The sequence below is a fragment of the Panthera pardus genome, unplaced genomic scaffold (assembly GCF_024362965.1).
Source record: "Panthera pardus isolate Hobbes unplaced genomic scaffold, ASM2436296v1 HiC_scaffold_4, whole genome shotgun sequence".
In the NCBI taxonomy this organism is placed as follows: Eukaryota; Metazoa; Chordata; class Mammalia; order Carnivora; family Felidae; genus Panthera; species Panthera pardus.
The window spans coordinates 18,147,138-18,173,647 of NW_026526969.1; the positions used below are offsets into that span (position 1 = coordinate 18,147,138).

The following is a 26,510-nucleotide window of genomic DNA, read 5'->3' on the forward strand; positions in this document are numbered from 1 at the left end:
AGACACAAAAATAACCTCAAAATGGATGAGAGACCTAAATGTAAGACAGGAAGCCATCAAAATCTTCGAGGAGAAAGCAGGCAAAAACCTCTTTGATCTCGGCTGCAGCAACTTCTTATGCAACACATCTCCAGAGGCAAGGGAAACAAAAGCAAAAATGAACTACTGGGACCTCATCAAAATAAAAAGCTTCGGCACAGTGAAGGACTCAGTCAGCAAAACTAAAAGGCAACCAACAGAATGGGAGAAGATACTTGCAAATGACATATCAGATAAAGGGGTTAGTATCCAAAATCTATAAAGAACTTATTAAACCCAACACCCAAAAAACAAATAATCCAGTGAAGAAATGGGCAAAAGACACAAATAGACACTTCTCCAAAGAAGACATCCAGATGGCCAACCGACACATGAAAAAATGTGCAACATCAGTCATCAGGGAAATACAAATCAAAACCACAGTGAGATACCACCTCACACCTGTCAGAGTGGCTAAAATGAACAACTCAGACAACAACAGATGTTGGCTAGGATGCGGAGAAAGAGGATCTCTTTTGCACTGCTGGTGGGAATGCAAACTGGTGCAGCCACTCTGGAAAACAGTATGGAGGTTCCTCAAAAAACTAAAAATAGAACTACCGTACGACTTAGCAGTTGCACTACGAGGCATTTATCCACGGGATACAGGTGTGCTGTTTCGAAGAGACACATGCACCCCTACGTTTACAGCAGCACTATCAACAACAGCCAAAGTATGGAAAGAGCCCAAATGTCCATCGATGCAGATGAATGGATAAAGAAGATGGGGTATATTTATACGATGGAGTATTATCGATACTCGTATATCGATACACTCGTATATTGGCAATGAAAAAGAATGATATCTTGCCATTTTCAACTACGTGGATGGATCGGGAGGTTATTATGCTAAGTGAATTAGTCAGAGAAAGACAGAGAGCATAGGACTTCACTCATGTGAGGACTTTAAGACACAAAACAGGGGCGCCTGGGTGGCTCAGTCGGTTAAGCGGCCGACTTTGGCTCAGGTCATGGTCTCACAGTCCGTGAGTTCGAGCCCCGTGCCAGGCTCTGTGCTGACAGCTCAGAGCCTGGAGCCTGTTTCAGATTCTGTGTCTCCCTCTCTCTGCCCCTCCCCCGTTCATGCTCTGTCTCTCTCTGTCTCAAAAATAAATAAACGTTAAAAAAAATTTTTTTAAAAAGACACAAAACAGATGAACATAAGAGAAGGGAAGCAAAAATAATATCAAAACAGGGAGGGGACAAAAGAGAAGAGACTCTTAAATATGGAGAACAAACAGAGGGTTACTGGAGGGGTTGGGGGGGGATGGGCTAAATGGGGAAGGGGCATCAAGGAATCTACTCCTGAAATCATTGTTGCACTATATGCTAACTAATTTGGATGTAAATTAAAAAAAAAAAAAAGAAATCATTCATATCTGTGGGGAAGATTAAACTTGTTTATTAATTCATGCAAACGTTTTCCAACTTGGGCAAAGCTGGAAGAAAAGGACTTCTGACAAAGGAGCTGGGTTGTATGAGAGATTTTAAGATTCACCCCACTCAACCAACTCCAGAAGGTAACATAATAACAATTTATAGAAACATTTTTACCACATTTGAACAAAATACAATTTCATCCATAATCTTCAAACTCGTTTTCCACTTTCCAGGGAGTCGAAGCTCATATCCTTGTTCAGAGTTTAAAATACCCTGTTTTAAGTATTTCCTTGTCCAGACAAGTTCTTGCTTGCCTCAGTAGGGTCTGCAAGCTTACACGAGAGCACGCTAACTCTCAGTCCACCCCTTGCTCTATGTGATAAAAAGAACTGCAGGGAGAAAAGAGAGAGAGAGGGGGGAGTTAACTTTAAAAACCACCACGTATATAAAGTTGAAAACCAGTGAGCACAAGAGAACCACGATGAGCTGTTCTGCAGGTGTGAGCATACACCTGAGAGAGTCCCAGTCTCAGGGCCAGTTTGGAGAGAAATTACAGATGTGGCTCCTGATGCTGATTTTGTAAAAATCCATGTTATGTGTTTCATGGCATTTCTCTTTGGTAGGAAAATTGGAGTTTCGAATCCAATACTTAACAAAAAGAAGGGTTTAAAGTGTCTTCAAGGGGCACCCGGCTGGCTCAGTCAGTGGAGCACGTACCTCTTGATCTCAGTGTCATGAGTTCAAGCCCCACATTGGGTGCAGAGGTTACATGTGTACAATCATGCATAAAATAAAGTGTGTCAAGCCAGCAGCTGTGACAGATGTTAACCCGTGGTGGCGACCTAATCTGCCAGGCTATGGGGACGTGGTGATGTGCTTTATTGATAACGTCTCCCTTCTGACAATAAAGCACCTTCACCAAAATTTTATTTAACGCAGGGCAGAAGGGCACATCAGCTAGCTCGTTTACTTTCAAAGACTACTAGGAAAAGACTCCTGGCAGGAAACACTGCAAGACTGAACTGGGCAACGAAGCTCCGTGGGCACCTTCCCACGGAGCGTCCCCACCCCCCTCCCCCAGTCGGGGTGCGGCTGGCCGGAGCGCTGGGGTTGCCTCATTCGGCAGCACTTTTCAGGGCCTTGATGGAGCGGTTTTGAAGTTGCAGGAAACAGATAGTGAAGCAAATAGTGGTCCCGCTCGGAGAAATCCAGATAAACTCCATCTGGGTGAGGACTCGACCACTCTGCCCTGCAGAAGGACCACTCTGCAGGTGCACAGAAGCCCGCTTCAGCACTGCTGGTAGCCTGCCTTTATGCCTCTTCTCCCGGTTCTCCTCTGAATTCATTCAGGGAGGACACATTCCTGGTTTCTTCACTAACTAATGAATTGAATTAAATCTTTGATGTGTTCATTTTATTTTTGTATGACAGTCATGGCTTTACCCTTTTTGGAAATCATTTGACACTAACATCAGACTTAAAAGGACCTGTAGTAATACACCATGTGTTTTAAAACATTAAAATACCTTCTTTTGAAATCCCTCCAACTAAACCATTTGAAGTAGCCATAGTTTTGTTTGTTTGTTTTGAAGGAGAGAGAGAGAGAGAGAGAGAGAGAGAGGCAGGGGCAGAGGGACAGAGAGAATCCCAAGCAGGCTCCACACTCAGCGTGGAAGCCAGTGTGTGGGGCTCCATCTCACGAACCATGAGCTCATGACCTGAGCCAAAATCAAGAGTTGGACACTCAACCGACTAAGCCCCCGCAGGCACCCCTATTTTTAATTGAAATATGCATATACAAAATATCCCATCTGTACAATACTTTTTGTCATTTTTTAACTGATTTAAAATAATTGATAAATTGTATTTGATTCTCAAGATCTTTATTACATTTTTTAATTTTTTTAATGTTTATTTATTTTTGAGACAGAGAGAGACAGAGCATGAACAAGGGAGGGTCACAGAGAGAGGGAGACACAGAATCGGAAGCAGGCTCCAGGCTCTGAGCTGTCAGCACAGAGCCCGACGCGGGGCTCGAACTCACGGGCTGTGAGATCATGACCTGAGTCGAAGTCGGCCGCTTAACCGACTGAGCCATCCAGGCGCCCCAAGATCTTTATTACATTTTGTATTATGATCATTTTAACTTTTTAGTTTATTTCTGAGAGACAGGCAGAGAGTGAGCAGGGAAGGGGCAGACAGAGGGGGAGACACAGAATGCCAAGCAGGCTCCAGGTTCCGAGCTGTCAGCACAGAGACCAACACGGGACTTGAACTCACAGACCATGAGATCACGACCTGAGCCAAAATGGGCCACCTAACTGACTGAACCACCCAGGTGGCCCTGTGACATGACCATTTTATATCTGCTTAAAATCTTTGTTCAATCTGACTTAAATACTTTTTAAAAATATTCTTTGGGAAGGTACAATATTTACTTGAGAGCAATTTATTGGTATGTTTGAATTGAGTAAGGAAAACTGCAAGTAACTTGCCATGAATTTAAACTGATCAAATTCATTAGCAACTTGCACCTCCTATTTGGAGGGAAAACAAAGTCGGTCATAGATCTGAGTATATTCTGAGTTGGGAACGGACAGTATTCACATGGACCCATGCTAATGGTGGAAGAGACACAGCATATCCTTGCAATTTCCCCCTTAGGCCTAGCAATGAAGAAGTCTCAAAACAAGGTCCTAGAAATATCAGTGAGACCATAAGTAACTCCATGTCGGTAACCGACTCGGATATGCTTGAGGCCACAAGGAAAGAAGCCACTGGAAAACGGGAACACCTGCTTCTGAGGCTGGGCTGGTGGAGATGCAGTGTTCTCAAAGACTATTTTAGAGTCTCTGTGAGATCACAACTACTTCTGTGATTATACTAAGACGCGGTTGGCCTTTTTATTCTCATTCTTCCACAGAACACACGGTGGTTTTCCAGAGGCTATGGAACATGAGATGACGACATTGCAGACTGTTAAAGGAATGTGTGCTCATGAACGTGTTTTAGGTTGTTCTCAATGTTACGTCCTCGTGCAGTAAATACAGACAGATATAATTCTCTGAAAGAGGAGCTTGAAAACTTTGAAGAGTGTGAAGGAGAAAACTTTTCAGACTGGCAGAAGGAGAGGAGTCACGTAGGCTGCAGCCCTATCTCACCTGTGACCTGGCACAAGTAGCAGTATTTCTTGGCCCCACTTTCCACATTGGCAAAACAACAGGAGTTTGTCTCAGCCCCCTTTCCCCTTTAATACTAAGTTTCTGTGACACCACCCCCTCCCCCCAGTGCTGCGGCCCTGCTCTGGTTAGAGCAGCAGGATCACAGCGTTTTAGAGGGTCACAGAGGCTGAGTGGCGGGATTAGAGTTCAAACCCGGAGACCGTGTAGCCCCCCGCACCCACGCATGTGACCGTGCCATCCAATTCTGCTTACTGAATTGAGGGGCACCGCCACACAGGTGGGGCAGGGCGAGGACCAGCTTTGACAGCCCAGTGCACTGCCTTGGAGTTAACCTAACAGATAGTGTCTTTGTTGGTCTATTTCTTTCTTTTAAAGATCCTATTTTTAAGTAATCTCTACACCCAATGTGGGCCTTGAACTCACAACCCTGAGATGAAGAATCCCACCCTCCACCGACTGGGCCAGCCAGGCACCCTTGCTGGTCTATTTCTTTGGTTTCCTGTGGAGTCCCTTTATACTTTACGGAAAAACAAACAAACAAACAAACAGATGACTCGCATTGTTTCCACAGTAGCCAAGTCCTTCTGCACATGTGGAATTGGGCATTAAAAATAACAAATTCCCGAACTTTCTAGGTCTTACTCTAGGATTTTCTTATTACTTGAATATACAGAGTAACATAGTACTGTAAAATATACTAACTTTTAAGTAAAGTTTGCTTCTCTCCAGAAGAAATTGCCACTTCAGCGCTGTTTTCTGTTCATCCGTCATTGTAAGAAACTCATTCACCTGGTTAAAACGATCAAACACACATTTCCGAAGTCTGTATAAATAACTCATCTTGACAGCAATGTGGAGCTTCACTTTGCTCACTTGACTGGGATTTTATTCACACAAGTGACAACTCAATTCTCTAAATGGAGGAGAGGTCAGAAAGGCTCTGAAGGAAACCCCTGAAGGGAGTCAGGTGGCTCAGTCCAGAAAACTCCCCTTCACAAACTAGAAACCGCTTGGGACCGAGGTTTAATGGTAAACTTCAGGAGCGGGTTCTCACCATAAAAAACACATGCCTGTCATCAAGCCCACACGCCCCTAAGTCTCTGCTGCCGTCCCGATGGAGGCCACCGTGTGCGCTGACTGCATCGGGCTCACTTTGCGCAGCTGGTCGTGGCGCGTCGCCAAACCCTCCTGTCTCACCACCGATCGGCACCCCCCAATGTGCTGTTCTGCCCCCTGTGACTACAGAGAAGGTCTTTCTCCACTGCAGCCAACAGCCTCCAACACCATTCCCAGCAGCGAGATCAGCGGTGATTGGCAAACGTGCAATTATTTCTTCACTAAAGCAATGCGTGTTTCCATCAAGACTGATTTTTTCCCCCAGACCTCTTTATTGATGACTTAATTTCTATCAAATGTCCACTGAAATAACCTATGTTTGGGGGAAGAGAATTCAATCTGGAATTATTTCTAAACACATGTTCCTTTCTGCTACTTACCGTGCAGCCTAAAGTCTCCTCTGCAACACCTCCCGTGAGGCTGCAGGCATGGAGGGTGCCTGTGTGGTCAGTGACATCAATTAGCAAGTGGAAGCTGCGAAAAGCAGATTTAAGTTCCAAAGAATCTCGGTGGCAAGCAGTGCAGGGGCCGGATGCTTCCTTCATAACGTATCCACAGCCCGAGCTGAAAAGAAACAAAGACAGTGATAACAGGTGAGGGCGTAAATGACCAACCTGATCTCTAGCTGAAGAACCACGTTCCCTTAAAAGTCTAAACCAGAGGAAGGACTTCCGGAGCCCTTAGAGCAACGCAATGCCAGACGGACGGGAGAAGCAGGCAACACCACAATTTGCGGTCAATCCCATTTTCCACTGCCCTGCATCCCCCTGCTGGGGCTCCTTCACCCCTTCCCTTCTGCAGACAGCGGCAGGACAGGCTCTCAGCCCTGGAAATCTGTCGCGGCCTATTCCTTGACACTGCAGGTACGTCCGTCTAGTCTCCCTGGCTCAGGGCGCTGAGGGCAAGGATCATGTCCTGTCCCTGGAAAGCCCGGGTTCGACAAATGCTCACATGATGCTTCTGTACTAGGCCTCCACATGTTGACAGAAAAATCCTAGGGGTGGTCAAGTTCACACCCTGAATGCTGTTAGTACTGCCAGGAGCCCACTCTTCTCTCTTTAGGGGAATTACATGCCGTTCCATATGTTTGGAGCAGTCTGCTTTAGCCACTTGGAACAGAAAGACCGACTCAAGTTTCTCAAGTGGAGGGGCGATCTGAAGACGGTGCTTTCTTGTCTGCACACGTATCACTTTTAAGCTAAATTTCAGATGCTTTTCCGCACGTATCAATATTAAAGATACAGGAAAAAATGAGAAAGACATTAAAATTTTCAAAAAGTTTTTGAAAAATATTTTTCAAAAAGTAAACACCTGACATACATCGCCACCTCCACACTGGTTTCTTCTCAACTTTAATACCAAATCATAAAATGTTTTTAAAATCCATAGATCAGTATCCTGACTGTGGTGGTAGACACACAAAGCTACACATGTAATAAAACTACATAGAACTTCACACACACACACACAAATGACTGCATGTCAGTCTGGTGAAATCTGAATAAAAATCATCAGATTGAATTAATATCAATACCCTGGCTAAGATGTAATACTATAGTTTCATAAAATGTTACCATCGGAGGGAAGTGGAGAAAGTGTCCACGGATTCTCTTTATTAGTTCTTACAACTCCATGTGAGTCTACAACTATCTCAATAAAATTTTCAATTACAAAAATTCATAGTAACGTCCTAGATGTTTCTTGCTAAGCATCTTTTGGCTAAGATTATTAAATCTACTGGCGTTTGCTTTTGTACAATAACTTTGACCTAGGAGAGGCTAGAAATCATATTTACCATGTGGCTGAAAATAATTTTTTTTAAGAGAGAGAGACGAGGGAGGACAGAAAGGAGGGAGGGAGGGAGGGAGGGAGGGAGAGAGAGAGAGAGAGAGAGAGAGAGAGAGAGAAACAGAGAGAAATACCACAAGGAGCAGAGACAAAGAGAAGTAGGGCTCGAGCTCATGAACCATGAGATCATGACCTGAGCTGAAGTCAGATGCTTAACCGACTGAGCCACCCAGGCGCCCACAGCTGAAAAGAATCTTTTTTTAAATGCTAAGGGCGTCTGAGTGGCACAGTCTGTTGAGTATCTGACTCTTGATCTAGACTCAAGTTGTGACCTCACGGTTTGTGAGTTTGAGTCCCAAGTCGGGCTCTGTGCTGAGGGTGTGAAGCCTGCTTGGGATTCTGTCTCTCCTTTGCCCTGCCCCTCCCCCATTTGTGGGTATGCACATGTGCTCTCTCTCTCTCAAAAATAAACAAGGAAAATTTTTAAATGCTGTCACTTGTCATCTCAGTTCGAAGTTTCTGGCAGTATTATATCTTTTTATTTTGTGACTACAGAAACACAGCAAATCAAATTTTACCTTAAAAGACAATTATAGGGGCACCTGAGTGGCTCAGTCGGTTAAGCAGCTGACTCTTGATTTTGGTTCGGTCATGATCTCATGGTCATGAATGGAGCCCCACATCATGCTGAGCATGGAACCTGCTGGATTCTCTCTCCCTCTCTCCCTGCCTCTCTCCCTTGCTCTCTCTCTCTCTCAAAATAAATAAACATTAAAAAAGAGAGAGAGAGAGAGAGAAAGCTTGGGCACCTGGGTGGCTGGGTTGGTTGAGCGGTCTGACTTCAGCTCAGGTCATGATCTCACGGTTTGTGGGTCTGAGCCCCGTGTTGGGCTGAGCTCTCAGCACAGAGCCCGCTTTGGATCCTCTGCCCTCCCCTCTCTGCCCCGCCTCCATTTTTGCATGCTCTACCTCTCTCTCAAAAATAAATATTTAAAAAAAAGGAACTTTTTCCCAGCTAGCTCAGTCAGTAGAGCATGAGACTCTTAAAAAAAGGAACTTTTTGTTTAAAGGCAGTAATAGGGGCACCTGGCTGGCTCAGTTAGTGGAGTGTGCGACTCTTGACCTCAGGATTATGGGTTTGAGCCCCACACTGGGTATAGGGATTACTTAAAATCTTTTTTTAAAGGCAATTATTGGGGCACGTGGGTGGCTCAGTTGGTTAAGCATCTGACTTCAGTTGAGGTCATGATCTCGCGGCTTGTGAGTTCGAGCCCCATGTCAGGCACTGTGCTCAGAGCCTGGAGCCTGCTTGGGATTCTGTGTCTCCCTCTCTCTCTGCCCCCCACTCATTCTCTCTCTCTCTCTCTCTCTCCAAAGTAAATAAACATTAAAAAAAATTTTAAGACAATTATAATCTTTCTATCTAAGTAGTCTGTCTTGGAAACTTAAGTATGGGTTATTCATTTATACCTTTCGTTCAAATATATACTCACTGTTATTTCAAAGAATATCTTTGACTTTTGTAGGGCTTAAAATTTATTAACATTAGTTGGTCTTTATTTCTTACAAGAATGACTTTGCTGACAGTAATATGTCTGCTTACCATCGGCATCGAACAACAGTTGTGGTTGCACCATCAATGTTCAGCGTAGAGATATGAGCATAAAGAATCCCGTAGAAAGGGTCAGCTTTCCCTTCATTCTTCAAAGCTTTTACCTTTAATTGTTCAACTGTATAGACATCAACTATTGCATTTACTAAAAATAAAAAGTAATTAACAGCTCTCTATGTATTCAAAGAACTCCAAAGGATTGTATCCAAATAGAAAAACTATAAAGTTCAAATGAGAACGTGTAACAGGTTCAGTTAAGTAACAGAAAAATCATTATATCTGCTATATTTAAACCTGATTATATAAATGGACATAACAACAAAAAAATAAGCAAAAAAAAAAAAAAGGAAAAGAATGGGAATTTTAATTCATTTTATTTCATTGAAGACTTTCTGGTCATAAGACACCAGTAAAAGCGTGGGAAGGCAAGCCTCAGAGTGGGGCATGCCAGCAATCTGAGAGGATAAAAAGGACTCCTATCTACATACATAAATAATTCTTAAAAGTGAGTAAGAAAAAGACAGTCAACTCAAGTTTGTAGCTCCCATGAGACTGGCAAAAGGTTTTAGAAACCTCTAAAAGTTTTAATAAACCTTTTAAAAAGTGGAAATATAGCAGTTACAGAATAAGAATATGGTATCTTTTACTGTGTAAAACAAAGTACTTCCTTTTAAAAATCCAAATAACATTTAAAGGTCGCTTACAATTTATGGAATCTTTCAGATAACTGTCGATTTCACCATCCAGAGGATTTGTTTCTTTATTCTCTCTTATAAAATTCAACAGGATGTTAGCTTCTGGTGTATCTTAAATCAAAAATGCACAATAAGTGAAAAACAATGAATCACTTTTTAGATAACTGCAAGTGATCCAAAATGATTTTCAATAAGTAAAGGCATATGAAAACACAAATAGGATATTGTGCAGCCATCAGCAATCTATTCAGTGAAGAGATGTAGACCAGACAGTTAAAGGGCAGCTTACAAAACTATGTGGAACAATTTCCTTTAAATTAAATATACACACACACACACACACACAAATATGCAAGGTTATCTGGAAGAGTATGTATCAAAGAAATGATTCTCTTGTAAAATAGAAGGAGTATAGGTGTTGTTTTCCCTTTTTGCTTTTAGTATTTTCTGAATTTTATATGCATTTCTTTTCTGATCAGAAAAAAATTTTTAGGGGCACCTGGGTGGCTCAGTCGTTTAAGTGGCCGACCTCAGGTCATGATCTCGCGGTCCGTGAGTTCAAGCCCCGCATAGGGCTCTGTGCTGACAGCTCAGAGCCTGGAGCCTGTTTCAGATTCTGTGTCTCCCTCTCTCTGACCCTCCCCTGTTCATGCTCTGTCTCTCCCTGTCTCAAAAATAAATAAAACGTTTAAAAATTTTTTTTAAATAGATTAAAAAAAAAAGGAAAAGAAAAGAAAAAAATTTTATTTGAAAGCCTTGCTCCTCGACTTGGATTACAAGTATTCTCAGGAATAGTCAGAATATGTACCAGAAGGTTTCCGTGTGACCCCGACACCTTCAGCCCAAGCCCCCAACCTCCAACACCTGCCGACCTTTCAGCCCTCCCTGACCCACTCCAACACTCTGTAGACCTGCCATTGCAGGGGGCCCCTCCCCACTGAGCCCCGGGGCAGAGGCAGGCACTTATCCCTCGCTCCTGTTCAACCAGGAGTCCTATCACTGAGCTTTCACAGAACCATCCTGAAATTCCTTGTGAGCAGCGCTTCTGCCTTTCTAGCCCTGAGGCTCTCATACCCAGTACAGTGACTGTCCTTTCACTCATCTGACCATCCATCCATCGTGTCCGGCCTTGTTCCAGAAAGGACTCACATCATCTCAGTGCTTGGCAAATAAAAGGCATTCAACAGATATTTGTAAGTGAGTGAGTGAATGAATGCGTGTTTCAGAACCACGGACGGAACTGCGGCACTGGAGACAGGGGCAGGGGCTGGACCGAGGTCACAGAAATCCAACCACGGCCCCCACCCCCACCCCCTACCCCCCTGCAGGCGCGGCTATGAAGATCCCTGCCGACGACAAGGCTCTCGGGCCTGTGTGGTGGACACTCACAGGGCAGAGAAAGCCATAAGCAAAGCTAGGATGACAGTTTAAGCCAGTAGAGGTTTTTAATTTCTACTTGGCTGGTATAGCCCAGAAAATTAGAAATAAGGGTGATTAAATATGCACATGAGGCACGCCTGGGTGGCTGAGTTGGTTAAGTGACCGGCTTCACCCCAGGTCATGATCTTGTGGTTCGTGGGTTCGGGCCCCACGTCGGGCTCTGTGCTGACAGCTCAGAGCCTGGAGCCTGCTTCAGATTCTGTGTCTCCCTCTCTCTCTGCCCCTCCCCTGCTCACGTTCTATCTGTCTCAAAACAAACATTGAAATTTTTTTTGAAATATGCGCATGAAAATTCACACCCTCCTGAGTACTCTCCTTTTCTCTTTGAGAAACAGGTGTCTATTCTAGTGATGCTGGCATTGCTCAAACACTTTGACATTTCACCTTTGCATCTGTTTTCAGAACCAAATAGACAACATCCATTGAATATGTGTCTCATTAACTTAGCCTTGAGTTTTGTCCTAGTGAGCTTGATATCCTTTTCCAACAGACAAACCCAAATGTCTTTTAGAAATTTTCCCAGGCCTAATTTACCCTTAAAGGATGGAGATTTCTTAATCATTGACATTACTCTATATAATACTATTAAAACTATTAATATTGATAAATTATTAAAAATAATAAACCATAGTATTCCCCTCAAGGAAAGAAATGGAAAGAAAAGGAACCGAAGAGTGCAGTCTTGTCCTAAATGTTGAGAATAGATCACGGTTGTGCCACCATCGATTTATGAAAAGCAGCTAGAGCGATCCTTTTAGTTCATAGAAAATGCCACCTTCTGCTCCAAATCCTGACCTGGTTCCCCTTCCCTATGACCTCTCATTAGCCTATAAAGCCTTCTTGAGACCCACCCTCCCCTCCGACCTTGACACCTCCTCCTGCCTGTGCTCAATCAGCTGCAGCCACACTGGCCTCCTTGCTGTTCTGCCCACAAGTAGGCTCCCTCCAGCCTCTGGGCCTTTGCACTGGCTGCTCCTCTGCCTGGCGCTCTTTCCTGTGGTTAACCCTCTCACTGCCTCACCACATCTCTGCTCAAATGTCACCTTCCCAAGGAGGCCAACCTGCCCTATACCCACCATGTCATTCTGGCCCCTCCTAACCCCATTCCTCTTTTTCTTCTTAAATACTTCATAATCCACAGATGTGTCATCTTTGTTGTTTCTTATCTCTCTCTCCTGCTAGAACGTGAGCATCACACGGGCAGAGACATTTGTGTTTTGTCACTGGACCCCAGGAGAATTCCTGGCACACAGCATGTGCACAGCAGACGAGATCTCAACGAAGGCAAGCCAGGGCACATCACATCACCTTCCACAACACCACTTTCAGGGACACGGCGTCCGTGGGCAGATGTGCAAGGTCCAGTGCACTTACGGAGACAACAGAGTCTTGTCGCTTTAGGTCATACTTTAAAAAATTCTGATAATGGTTTGCTCAAAGACAGAAAATTGCTTTATAATTCCCGGTCAGTGTCGATGCTCTGTTAGTGGCCGGCAGAGTGAGCTGCTGTTCGAGAGGGAACGCTGTCGTATTTACATCTTCCTGAGATTGTGAAGGGTCATTCCGGCTCTGGTGCCAGGCTAAGCATTCTATCTGCAGTACAAAGTGCTCTGAGGGTCCTTAAAGGCACCAACCCCTCACGTCTCCCCAGATCCCGCTCCCCAGACTGCATGCTGGACTAAACTGTGACTGCTTTCAACATCCACGCCCGTGGGCCTTAGGGGTATTTCATTCATGCTATGAACTAATGATACTATGTATATGTTCTCAGTACTCCAGTATGAAATTATTTGAATATAGTAAAACTGAATTTATTTTTAAAACAGAAATTTAGGTAATCCAATCAATAGCATTGATCTCTCAGAAATCATTACAAGAGATGATAGTCTAAAAATGAATCTAGTTTTTCACATTTCTTTAGTAAAGACAGCAAAGAGATAGCTTGCTGCAAATTTAAGAAATATAAATGTAAAGCAGATAAAGCAGTTTTCACTTTTAATTCAAATGAAATCCAAGCATTGTTTTCATTCTTAAATATACTGCACAAATACTGAAATGTGTCAGACAGACATTTCCAAAGGGATAAGAAATTTCAGATAGCCTTTTACCTGGATTAGTTGTAATAATGGTTTTTGAGATTACTGTTGCTGTCATGCAGTTCCGAAATTTGTCAAAACTTATTCTTACATCTGAGGCAAATATTACTGTTTAGGGGGAAAAAGCCATTTTAAAATTATTATGTGTGGGGGGGGGGTATAAAAAATGACAAACAGTGAACACAATCATCACAGTATCATACCTGTTTCTCGTGGCATCCAGCTCTGTGCAACTAGAATAGATTCATTATCCCAACTGCATATTTTTAAAAAGAAGCAAAAGTCAAATACATCAGGGAAAACTGGCAGTGACCACTTTATTTACCAAAAAAAGAATGTCCTAATGGCTGGAGTTAACGATTCCCCAAGTTATCAAGGCACAAGTTAAGGATGCTGGCTTCTCCTGCATTTTGCAGGATACACGGTCTATTTCACAAAGCATTTAACAACCGTGTGATAAATCATTCCTTTGATACTATTCATCTTTAACAACTTCTGCCCCATCAATTCCATCTTTGCCCACTACTTAGGTCACTCCAGGCGAGTTAGAACTGAGTGACTACAAATTGAAAGCCTTTAAAGTCTGTCAGACCATTAAGAGAGGGCTCCCACATTGGATAAACTGTTCAGGGGACCTGATGGGTTGAAGACCTGTTTCACATTAATGGGTTTGTTTGTTTGTTTGTTTGTTTGTTTTGGTTCCCTGGTTTCTGGAGTCTAGATAATGCCACGTCCTACCCTACGGTGCCCCAGGTGCAGCCTGGGACCACACTTGCTTTTCTACCATCTTCCCACAGCCTGACTCCAGGCCGCTACCCAGGCAATCAGGGAAAATCTGGCTGGTTTATTACCAATGGGACCAAATAAATCATTGTTTGTTATAAAGCAGAGAACAAGAATGAACCAGTCACAGTGGAGTCCATCTAAACAATCCCGTGCTGTCTAAAGATCTCATTTTAAGTTAATCTTACAGCAGAGAGTGTAACAAGTCAATGTACAAGAGCAAAGTCTCCAATAATTATTTCTCTCCAATCATTACCCCTCTCCTACTATGAAATCCATCATCTTTTTGGTGAAACAAAAGCATTCTGTCTTGGTGATAACAGCAGGGATTTCAGTTTGGAACAGATGTGGGAGGTTACCATATCATTGTAAAAGAAGACTCCGTCTCATCATAGAGTTTCACCTCGCACCTCTGGCCTTTTCTTCGGTCTGAAGTTGTAAAGCATTTTGGTTCTCCAACCTTAGGAATGGAAGGAAATAATTATTCTTCACCTATAGTTGTAGAGGTACTTAAATGTTTGTTAATGGAAGTACTCAAATCTTTATCTTTTAAATATCAAATTAAAATATCAAAACAGAAAGAATCACTACTATATATTTGGTGATTTTAAAAGAATCTTCTATCTAGGGGTCACCTGAATGGCTCAGTGCAGCCTGCTTGGGATTCTCTCTCTCTCTGTCTCTGTCTCTCTGTCTCTGTCTCTCTCTCTCTCTCTCTCTCTCACACACACACACACACACACAAACATTTTTAGAAAGCATCTTCTGGGGTGCCTGGGTGGCTCAGTCAGTTAAACGTCCAGCTTCGGTTCAAGTCATGATCTCACTGTTCGGGAGTTTGAGCCCCACATCAGGCTCTGTGCTGACAGCTCAGAGCCTGGAGCCTGCTTCGGATTCTGAGTCTCCCGCTCTCTGCCCCTCCCTCTCCCCCCGCTCTCAAAAATAAGCAAACATTAAAAAAAAAACTTTTTTTAACATCTTTTATCTAAACTAGTTATATTTAGCGGAAGTTATAAGTTACACACTTTGATTGAAGAGAGGTACAGAAATATGTGCTTTAAGACTATGGGATGTTTTCAACATGTCAAAAACAATGCTCCAAGACAAGCCCCTGGGTGGCATCTAGGTGGACTCACTGAGGATAGAAAGTATATTTTCAACACCCTGTGATCCCCGTGGCTTGGCTCAGAGCCTGGCATGGAGTATATGTGACTGAATGAGCTCAGTCTTCCAAGGCCTCAGCAACCTCTTCTTGCTAGCACAGGTATGGTATCAATGCCTTCTTTGCCGCCTCCATAGAGATAAGGTGGTGAGGACCAAATGAGGGACGTAGGGGAGGGCACTTTGACCCCCATCTCGTTTGACCCACATTGCGGATAAGAAGATCACGGAAGTGGAGGTAAGCTCAGGGGCCCTGCTGTCCCCCCAGGGAGTTCTCAAATTTAAGAGCCGGCCCCTCTGACAGCCGCATAGCAGTGGCCCAAGCATGGGCAGTCAGCCGGCTGCTCCTTAAGCTACTGTCACCACCGCATCTCCTGGCAGGGCTGAGCTCCAGGGGAAGGAGCTGAGGAAAGACACAGCTGCCAGCAATAGAGCAGGATCTAGAAGGAAAGTCGGAGGAAAGGACAGCCCGAGGAGGACAGAGGTCTGCCATACCACAGCACACAAGAGAATTACAGGAAAAGGCCTCTAAAGTGAAGAGAAAGACGTAAGAAAGAAGAGAGAAAGGGTTAAACAAAATGTGAAGAAAAGGAAATGAAAGAGGGACGGAAGCAAAATGGCAGAAGAAAGAATGGGAAAACAAAGAGGTGACATCATCCTAGAAAAGAGAGTGCCAGACCCACGGCGGTTAAGCAGGAAAAGCTGTTACAGGCTTCTGTTTATACTTGATACTGAGTTTTAGAGAATTCTTACTACATTGTAATATAATGGCATTATATGGAATTGCAGGGAAATTGAGATCATATTTCGCCTTTACCTAAGAAGCTAAAATTGCCCAGGGCGCCTGGGTGGCTCAATTGGTTAAAGGTCTGACTTAGGCTCGGGTCATGATCTCAGGGTTCATAAGTTCAAGCCCTGTGTTGGGCTCTGTGCTGACAGCTCGGAGCCTGGAGCCTGCTTCAGATTCTGTGTCTCCCTCTCTCTGTCTCTCTGTCTCAAAAATAAGTAAACATTGAAAAAAATTTTTTTAACAAGATAAATTGCCCAGAAGGAGATCTCTCCTATTTTTAAAAAAATTTTTAAATGTTTATTTGTTTTTGAGAGAGAGAGACAGAGCATGAGTGGGGCAGGGGCAGGGGCAGAGAGAGGGAGACAGAATCGAAAGCAGGCTCCAGGCTCTGAGCTGTCAGCACAGAGCCTGACGTGGGGCTTGAACTCAGGAGCTGTGAGATCATGACCTGAGCCAAAGTCAGATGCTTAACTGACTGAGCCACCAAGGCACCGCTTCTGTTTTTCAATATTTTCATATAGGGTATTTATTCCTCTGATCTGAATTATATTGAGGACTCACTATGTGGCAGCCACTGTGCTAGGCTGGGGCTAAGGTGGACAGCAAAGCAGACGTGGCTTCACCATCACAGGTCTGTCAACAGGGAGAATCAACCCTGTCATTTAATACAGAAAAGCAATGAGCAATTACTTACAACATTATCTACATTATCTTCAATACCCAAGGCTATTTCATATATATATATATATATATATATATGGTCTTTGACTATCATCACCATATATACTGAGGAATTGGTCTTGCTCCTTTCATCTTCTTCATGAGCTTTTTTTAGTGAAACTTTTTTTTTTTTTGGTAGGCTTCACACCCAGCAGAGTAGCTTAAACTCATGACCCTGAGATTATGACCTGAGCTGAGATCAAGAGTCAGATGCTTAACTCACTGAGCCACCCAGGGGCCCTGAAACCTTACTTTTGAGATCTCTCTCTAAATGCTTGCCAAGTGACTAGTCTGACCAACAGTTTGAAACTCACTGCAGCAACTGTGAGAGAGAGATGATGATGTGCCATTGGTGAGGGGCTCCGCAGCACCCCACGACGCCTGCATTAGGTCACAGACCGGCCACACAGTGGATATTCTCACCCCCATCTCAGGATATCACGAGCACACACATGAATGGACGACATGAGTTTTCCAACTTCCACTCCTTCAGGAGACTTCCTGCAGATCTTCAAGTCAATGAATTTACCCTTTCCATTCGTGTCTTTATTTAACCCAAGTATGAAAAGCTCTCGTACAGATAGATCATTTATGAGTGTGCTGCATTTCACACTCAAATATGATTTTCTTTTGCTACTCACTCACAGATAAAATGCTACTTTGATGTTGAGGAGAACTGGTACCATTTTCTGAATTCAAGTGACTATGGATCAAGAAAATTTACTCCAACCGGTTAATACTTTCCAAACAGAAATGCAGTGATAGGACTCCCTGCCAAAGAGAGGTTGGCCTTGTTGAGGCTTTAACTCACCGACCTCACAGCTGCAAGCACGTTAATAATCTTTCCATCCAGACTGCGTCCATTTGCGACAATATCACCCAGTGAATAGTAATCACGAGACTCTTTAATAGGTAAGTACATCAGAGCAAGGAGCTTGGTGTCCACTTCATAACTGGAACAAACTTTTACGGTGGAGTGATTCTCACTGAGCAATAGTTTACAGTTGCTAAATTGTAAACACACACAGAAACCGTTAATATCAAGTGACTTTCCAGTAGAAAAATATTTCCAGCTTCACATTAAAGTATCTTTTTGCTTGTGACTTAGACTATATCAACACAATTTGTACCCTCAGAAACAGTGAAAAATGTTGTACAATATTTTTTGTCTAAAATGTATTTTCATTAAGAAAATGTTCTGATGACCAATCCGTGCCCGAGTTGTAAGCATACGAGTTTCTGACCTTGCCCAAAACTCTGAGCTTCTGGTTTGTTCTCTGTGAAACAGGGGCATAAAAGTACTCTGAAATGTCAGGGTGGGGGTGTCCCATCATTGCCATCTCTTGACACCCCCTGCCCTGCCTGCATCAGGACCGTGCATAGCTTCTTCCTATGATGCTCTCTGTGGAGTAGATGCCCAACATCTACATACTGAACTGGAATCGAGGTGCTCTCCCCGTGCAGCCAATCAACTCCCAAGTCCCCTCCGGGAGCCTCTGTCCAGCCCTCTAACCCAGGCCCTCTTCCCACACCCCCCCCCCCTACTTCTGTAGGGTTTTATCTTATCACTTCTCGCCCCAACTACTGCCTTGTCTCCTAAGCTTCCTTCCCCGCTCAGGTAGCTGAAGTGATGTTCCTCGACCACAAATATGAACATATTCTTTCCCAGCTCAAAGACCTTCTGGGCTAGCCATCGCCGGAGAATGAAGTTGGTAGGCAGGCAGGCAGGCAGAGCTGCCTGTGAGGTTTCTCTGCTCTTCTCTCCAGCTTTCCCTCCCACTGCTCCCTGCCCTTGCCCTGTATTCCAGCCACATCAGATACTAGATGATGAGAGTGACACGTACACCCGCACCCGCACTAGTTTTTAGACCAAATATAGTCAAATAGCAACAGTTTCCTATGCTTCAACCTACTATTAATTGTTCTGGAAAATGCCAGGAGGTTTCATGCTTGTTCCCTCTACCAAAAACGCTCTTCCTCCTGACCCTCCCTCCATCCATTCATACGTTCATTCCATAAATATCTGCCGAGAGCTATTATGTGCCAAACCCTAGTCTAGGCAGAGGGAATACAGTGGTAAGAAGACGGACAAGACCTTTGGTCTCATGGAGCTCACAGGTACGAGTGGGGGACAGACAGCAATGAAACCATTTCAGATCGCAGGTTATGATGATAAGGGCAAAGGGCGAGGTCCCAGCGAGGGACTGGCAGGGCCGCTAACACAAAGTAAATGGAGAAGGCCTAAGGAGGTGGCGTTCAAGTGGACACTTCACTGAGGAGAAGGAGCAAACGTCCAAAGCAGATGAGAGGAGACTGCTCTGTGCAGAGGGAAGTGAAATGCATGTGGTGTCGGTGCACGGAGCCCAGTGTGTTCAGAAAGTGGAAAGAGATCTGTGTGGCTGCACAGAAACGAGAACTGGGGTCTGGTATATGACGAGGACAGAACGGAAGGGGGGAGGGTATGTGTGTAGCGGGACTCTGTCCCACTGACAGCCCTGTACCAGCCTCACCTTTCTCTGGAGAACCGTCCTCCATCAGAAATGCCAGCAGCGGGGAATGGAACGCCGCCAGTGGCCTGCGAACACGGGGCCCGAAGCCCACTGCCCTTCCTTCAGGGGTGCCACTCACGTTCCAGAGCTCCCTCCTGGCTCCGGTCGAGCCGCCTCTCTGCTCTACCCTGACCCTATTGTTACAGGCGGCCCCGGACAGCCACCACCTGCACACAAAAGCTCCTCCTGGCTCTGCTTCCAGACAACACGAACTAAGAGAGTAAGGCATGTAGCCAGAGTCGTACCTTTTTGCTATGACACATATACAGGACTTACAAGATTTAGCTCTCCTTCCTGTTGCTCAGCTTTAATGTGACTAGAGTCAAATTTGTCTAAATCTAAGCACGAGAATAAAAGTAACAAAGCCAGTTTTCGTGTACTCCTGTATCAACGTCCATTACTTCACAATCAAAGGCAAATACTGTGAGGAAGAACTAAACTTCTAATTTTCAGGCTGAAGCCTCTACCCTCAGTAAGCCCTCTGCTAACCTGACGCACAGGCACTTAACGGCGACGGTCACTTTCGCACAAAGGCGTTGACTCTGTGCTGGAATATTTACCCAGGAGTTGCCGGGCTGAATTTTTCTTCTCTTTCTAATTCCTTTCGTTGGATGAGAGGATTTTCAATGATCACTACAAGAGGAGGAAAAGATACTATTACAGAAGAGTAACTAGATAAATGAAGAACAGGTATTCCTAACAATGAACATTACAATGTTATTTCTAACTTCTGAGTCAGTGTTACCCATCCTTCATGGTCCTTTTCTTATGGCACCGTGAGGCACAGAAGCCCAGGGTCTGACCATCAGTTTGATCCCAGATGACATTTCTTATGTTTTGGGTTTCAATCCCAACTGATGACCCGCATTAACGTTGCTTTGTTGACTAGTCACACTCAGCATGTGATCTGGTCACGACTTGCCCTTCCATAAATCGTATACTTTAAGTGAACTTCACCCCATTCACTGTCGCCTTGGGAAACGAGAGCCTTGGGGCAGAAAGAGCCATACAAAATCCACCTCCTGATTTCAGTTCCACGACTCATCAGCTTTATGACTTAACATTTTAGGGCTTCTGTTTCCTCATTATGGGCTACATGAGACCTCTCTGTGCTGTTTTGCGAATTCCTCACGCAACCACTCCATGATGATCCCTTTTTACGAATAAAGAAATCACAGAGGTTAAATAACTTCCTTAGGTTTTATATCTAGAAAGTAGTAGAGCTAGACTTACACTTGTTGATCCAAAATTTGTAATCTTTTCACTCCACCACACTGAGATCCTACTTAGCTTTATCATTATCGTCAACCTTAATGCTTTCGGAATCCCTTATCTCATTCACCCTCACACCCATCCACATACGGTTTAAAACCAAAATATACCTTGAGCTCCACATAACTAACGTACTGGCATTCATCCAAGAAATGTGTCTCACTGTCCTGGGCCCTGTGAAGTCTGCACAGTTTTCTGCCTTCAGAGTCCACATGTTATCACTCAGTTACAGAGACACTACAAACAATGCTGCCAGCTCACAAGACAAGGGAATAAATGTACGAGTAGGTGCTAAGCCACAGGAACACGTAGTACCCTGCTGGATGCCGCAGCGCTGGAGAGGAATAGTTCAATTATGTGCACTACTCTTCCCCTTTTTTTCCTACCACGAAAGAGGGCTGGTGTACGTGTTGTCTCCCGCACAAGGCTGGAGCTGCCACCCACCGGATGACAAAGTTCTGCACTGACACCAGGCGCACAACCTCATTTAACACTCACGAGAATCTACAGGGCACTAGTGCATAGTTGAGGCTCAACAAGGTTAAGAAATTTCCTCAAAGCCATGATGTAAATGAGTGTCGGAACCAGGATTTGAACCCAGATCTGTTTCCAGAGTCCTTGTTTTTTATTACAGTACCCTGTCCCATCAGAGGGATCCTGGGATGGGCAAAGGATACCAAAGACTTGGTATTTGAATCTGAAAGCAAAGCTTCTTAAAGTGCCATTAAAATTCAAACATTATGTTTTATCAAAAGCTACTTGGCAGCCTTATCATGTTTGTGGAAAGACACATGGCTATCGCCACAACAGGTATTGATGCAAACTCAAAAAGGAAAGAAACCAAAGATCGTAAAGCTACCTGGTAAAAATACGGGAGTATCACATTAATGGATTTCAAGCAATGAAAAGCTGCACGCCTTCCTTCTGATAAGGTTCTTGAGAATTAGGAACCGTGTTTTATTTTGACTCCCTCAAATACATCACAGGAATAATAGTCTAACAGAAACAGTTTAAGAACCAATGCCCACTTACCACACTCTCCAATCCTAAAGCTGTCAGAAAGAGATCTGATGTAGCCTTCGCTGCCCCAGGACGCTGCATTTACAAAATGGGCTGGTGAGTCCCGGATGGTAAAACTGAAAGTGTACCTCTCTGATCCAACATCTAAGGGAAACCAATGCTTTCATGTTTCAAGTGAAAACTCTTAAGTTTGAATAAACAGGATCATTATGATAACAAACATACTCAAACACATGGTAAAAATATTATTTCAGATACAAATTCTACGATGTTATGCCTGTATGAATCTCAAAGCTGCCAGTCGGTAACTCCCCTCACGACTGGCCCCTCTGTTCTCTTTCCCCAGTTACCTGTGGATTTCGAGGGAAATGACACATAGGCTTGAACCATACAGATAGTAGCTTAGGTTCTGCATTTCTCTCTTACTGGTATTATTTTAAACTAAGTCGTAATTCAGATCTAAATTACTTCAAATAAATAAATGTGTGCTACCAAATGCGCCACTAGGGGTCAGCAGGAACATGTTTTCCCCCTGAAATAAAATTTCTTCCCTGCTTTTTTGCTGATTAAAAAAGCAATACAACCATGGGATGCCTGGGTGGCTCCGGACGGTAGAGTAACCAATTCTTGATTTTGGCTCAGGTCAAGATCCCAGGGTTGTGGGATAGAGCCCCGCGTCAGGCTGTAGAACCTGCCTGGGATTTTCTCTCTGTCCCTCTCCTAAACTCACTCTCACTAAAACAATTATTTTTTTAATTTTTTTAAAAAAGTGGGGCACCTGGGTGGCTCAGTCAGTTAAGCAACTGACTTTGGCTCAGGTCACGGTCTCATGGTTGGTTCGTTGAGTTCCAGCCCCATGTCAAGCCGTGTGCTGACAATTTGGAGCCTGGAATCTGCTTCAGATTCTGTCTCCCTCTCTCTCTGCCCAACACCCCCCCCCCCCCAAAAATAAACATTAAAAAAAATGTTTTTAAATACAACCTAACATACGTGTATAAATTACAGGTATCTACCAAACTGTTATTAGCGTTTACCTTCGGGAAGGAGACTAGGTTCAGAAGAGCTGGGGGCTGAATTAAAAAGTTCATTTTTCAACTATATAACCTTCTGTAACTGCTTGAATTTTTAGTGAAAACATATTAATACATGTGTAATGTTTCCTTAAAGTCAGTAAGCGCGCCTTGTCTCCAAAAGGAGTTTTGTGCATATACGCATAAAAAGTAGTCAAACACCACAGGAACAGCCCTCTACCCTCACAGTCTGATAGGTGAAAATTGTATTTCACTATTGTGATTTTAGCAAATGTTTAAATACTGACATTTTTCTAATTCATGTATTTTAAGTTATTCCTTTTAGAGCTTTGAAAACAGATATATGGACTTGCTCAAACTATTCAAATGATAATTCTATCTAATTAATCATGATGAAATAAGTGAAGGTGTAAACAAGCATGGGTGCAAGACGACATCTTCATTATTTACATCAAACGTAAGAATACCGCATGAAATACGGGTGCCTGAGTGGCTCAGTCGGTTGAGCGTCTGACTTCGGCTCAGGTCATGATCTCACAGTCTGGATGTTCGAGCCCCGCCTCGGGCTCTGAGCTGAGTGCTTGGAGCCTGCTTCCGATCCTGTGTCTCCCTCTTTCTCTGTCCCTCCCCCGATCCTGTGTCTCCCTCTTTCTCTGTCCCTCCCCCACTCACGCTCTGTCTCTCTCCCTGTCTCCAAAATAAATAAACGTTAAAAAAAAATTTTTTTTTTAATTCCATGAAATAAAAGAAAGCTACCATGAGTCAAAAAAAGATAGGCATAATTACTCAGGTGATTCAAACAAAATTACTGTCTAATGAGAGCTCTGACCTCCCTCCAGCTGTCCAGAAGCACTCAGACTGCAACCTTTAACACGCAGCACTGATGTTTGAAAAGCTAACAGTAATGCGTCGCTAGTTTTGGCATTTTATATGGTATTGTTCTGTGTCACCTACAATAGTTTGAAAACGAGTTGATTTTGAAAATCTAATTTTAGTCTTGGATTATGTTTTCACAGTCCTAAAAGCTTTACACAGGTCAAACAACTCAGTGAGAACCACTAAAACCAAAGGTAACTGTATTTTCCGCATACAAAAAATGGATTTTTTCCACTGGGTGGTCTGGTTGAATAAATATGCAGATGTGCTGCTGGACTTCTCTCCCTCAACACGACTCTATCATGACACATCCGTGCTCAAAACCCCTGTCCTTTGTCATGTTCTGTCTTAGCTGTACCTGTGTATGTGCACCTCTGAGGCTGAGAGTGATCGTTAAGGTAGAGTCCTTACTATGGCCACACAGCTGTACATGTCATTAAAAATGATTTTAACGTCCTTCCACATATGGCCTTAAATCAAGTACTTTACCATACAATAGAGAGCATGGCCATTGCCCTCAAGTTCAATGGGCATGAGAGGTTCAATAACTTAAATATACTTTGTTGCAGTCATAAGCCACACTTGATGAAAAATGAAGCAAAGAGTCAACCAGAACTCAGCTTTTTCTGTCCGGAAAGCCTTTGACATCTGTTTTCCCAATAACTATACCAATTATTTTCTGAAAAACAAAAGGGTTATAGAAGACAAATATTAAACACAGATGTAGCTGGTAAATTTAATTTCATGGACTTGTTATATTTTACTGGCTCTAACAAACATTTTTGACTAGGAGCCATTTAAATATATTTACTCCAGACAAACATCTAAAAGAACTTCATAAATGTTCAGTTCCACCAGGAATAGTACGAAGCAATAAGACAGTTAACTGCCACTGCAAATATAATCATTTAATACTTAGCAAGTTTCTACTTTACTTTCAATCACTAGGTGGAGCGCAGTCACTGCCCATTGCTATCCATTCTTACTGAATTCATTCAAAACACATGTATATACAGTTTTATTTGCCGCGGTCTTCAAAGCTTTCCTTAATATAGGACTTTCTAACAAGCCACATAAAATTGCTTAGCTTTGTAATCCAAACATGCTAAACGGTAATATAAATTTGATTGTAACAAAACTTGTATATTAATGCTAATAAATCTATGCTCTGCACTCCTAGATCTTAACCTTAAAGATATTAACATCTCCTTAAACATTTTAACGTTCTCTTTAGTGACTACCAAAGAAAAATTGAAAAAGTACTTTCAGAAGTAAAAATGTTTTCCTGAAAAGATAAACCTAAACTTACATTACTAATTCTAGCAGCTGATTTTAACCCTGCAATAATCTTACATTTAAAATATGTTCATACTTTCAAGACTACCACATTCTAGCTGAGCTATTAACTAGTCTCACTACATTTAGACACACTGCTATTTCTTAAATTCCATATGCATGCAGATCTCACCAAATTTTGTTGTAAAAATACACCTAATGGAAATATCGAGTACAACTTTCTAACCGATGAGGAAATTAACAAATAGCTTACCTTTCAAGAAACACTATAATAGCAACAATTATTTTTTAACATTAACAAACTTCTCATTACACATTATTACAGTTACAAGTAAATTTAATCCCATTTTAAGAAACCGGGTTTGTAAATGCCAGATATAAACGACAGATTTGCTAGGGCAGGGAAGGTAAGGGGGTGTGACTACCTTACGATAATAGGATTCCATCTCGATTTTGTGTGACTAAATAAGTCTTCGTATATTTGAAATGATGGACTCCCCCTGCAGCCCTTCAGTAAAAAATGAATTTTCACATAATATTTCACAACTATATCTGTCGTGTACCTTTAGGTCATAAAAGGAGCCTATTGATAAGTATTTAAATGTATAACTTAAGTACAGTTTGGTCAGAGAGTAGATCTTGCTGAGTAAAAATGTTTTAATTTTATTATGCTAAATTGGAGCTGTTAGTAAATATTTAATTAAAACAACACAACTCAACTTATTTTGAACAACTGCTAATCAGACCTACAATGCCCTACCCTCTAACCAAAAGAGAGACTAATTTTCATGTCGCTGACATAAATTCAAAGCGGTTTAGGGGTACCTACTATCTAATAATGGTACTGATGCAGTGAGTATCTTGTCAATTATATAAGCACGTGTCAAGTCAATAATGTGGATGGAATATAATGTTACCAAATAGTTTCATTAGAGACCCAAACCGCTAGATCTTGAAACCTACCAGGTTAGCCATATTTGGATACAGATCTGCAAGTGCCGTGAAGGTCTTTGATGCAAAGGAGTTGGCCATTCTTTTACCTACATTTCAGAAAACATAACTTGAATGCATAAATTAAATAACCGAAAAAACCATGAAAAGTGCCAAGATTTTAAAAAATCGTCTAGGAAAGCCTCAGATTTTTTATTCAGTCTTTGGGTAAAGTTTCTATTTTAACAGTGAAACATAAGTCAGTACAGATCAAACCTGTAAAAAACATGTTTCCAAAAGTCCTTTTACAGTTTTGAATGATATAGTTAGGTTGTAACTTTTAACTTTCACTTCCCCAAAACATGTAAATTTAGCAATTTTTGAGCATCCTGAAAGTTGAGAGTTTCAGGTAAAGATGATTCAGTGGGACACTTGCAGACTTCTACTTTTGGAAATACAGCAAACTCTGTTGGTAAATACCTCAAATCTGGTTACACTGTGTGTGGGAGAGGTAGTGTTTCACCCGCATCTCTAGATGGGAAGCTCCATGAGGGAAGGATGGCACCTCGGAGATTTTCATGAGTGTATTTCAAGGCTACCTTGCACATAAAAAGCACTCAATATCAAATGAATGATATCAAAATATCGGATGTGGCTCCTCCCTCAGGGTCATCACTCACTGTACTGTAAGAGGT

General features: G+C 42.8%; 1 protein-coding gene across 1 annotated transcript; it reads right to left on the minus strand.

The window, feature by feature from the left end:
* Nucleotides 1-1,458: 1,458 nt before the first annotated feature.
* MEIOB (meiosis specific with OB-fold) lies at nucleotides 1,459-26,222 on the minus strand. The gene is made up of 13 exons (XM_019468154.2): nucleotides 25,849-26,222; nucleotides 24,211-24,268; nucleotides 21,695-21,826; nucleotides 19,951-20,023; nucleotides 17,653-17,848; nucleotides 14,530-14,630; nucleotides 13,591-13,643; nucleotides 13,400-13,495; nucleotides 9,861-9,962; nucleotides 9,148-9,301; nucleotides 6,137-6,320; nucleotides 5,343-5,429; nucleotides 1,459-1,847 (listed from the first exon to the last, which is right to left on the minus strand). Exons 1-13 carry the CDS (start codon nucleotides 25,915-25,917, stop codon nucleotides 1,737-1,739), a joined length of 1,416 nt encoding a protein of 471 aa, XP_019323699.2. The 5' UTR covers nucleotides 25,918-26,222; the 3' UTR covers nucleotides 1,459-1,736.
* Nucleotides 26,223-26,510: the final 288 nt, after the last annotated feature.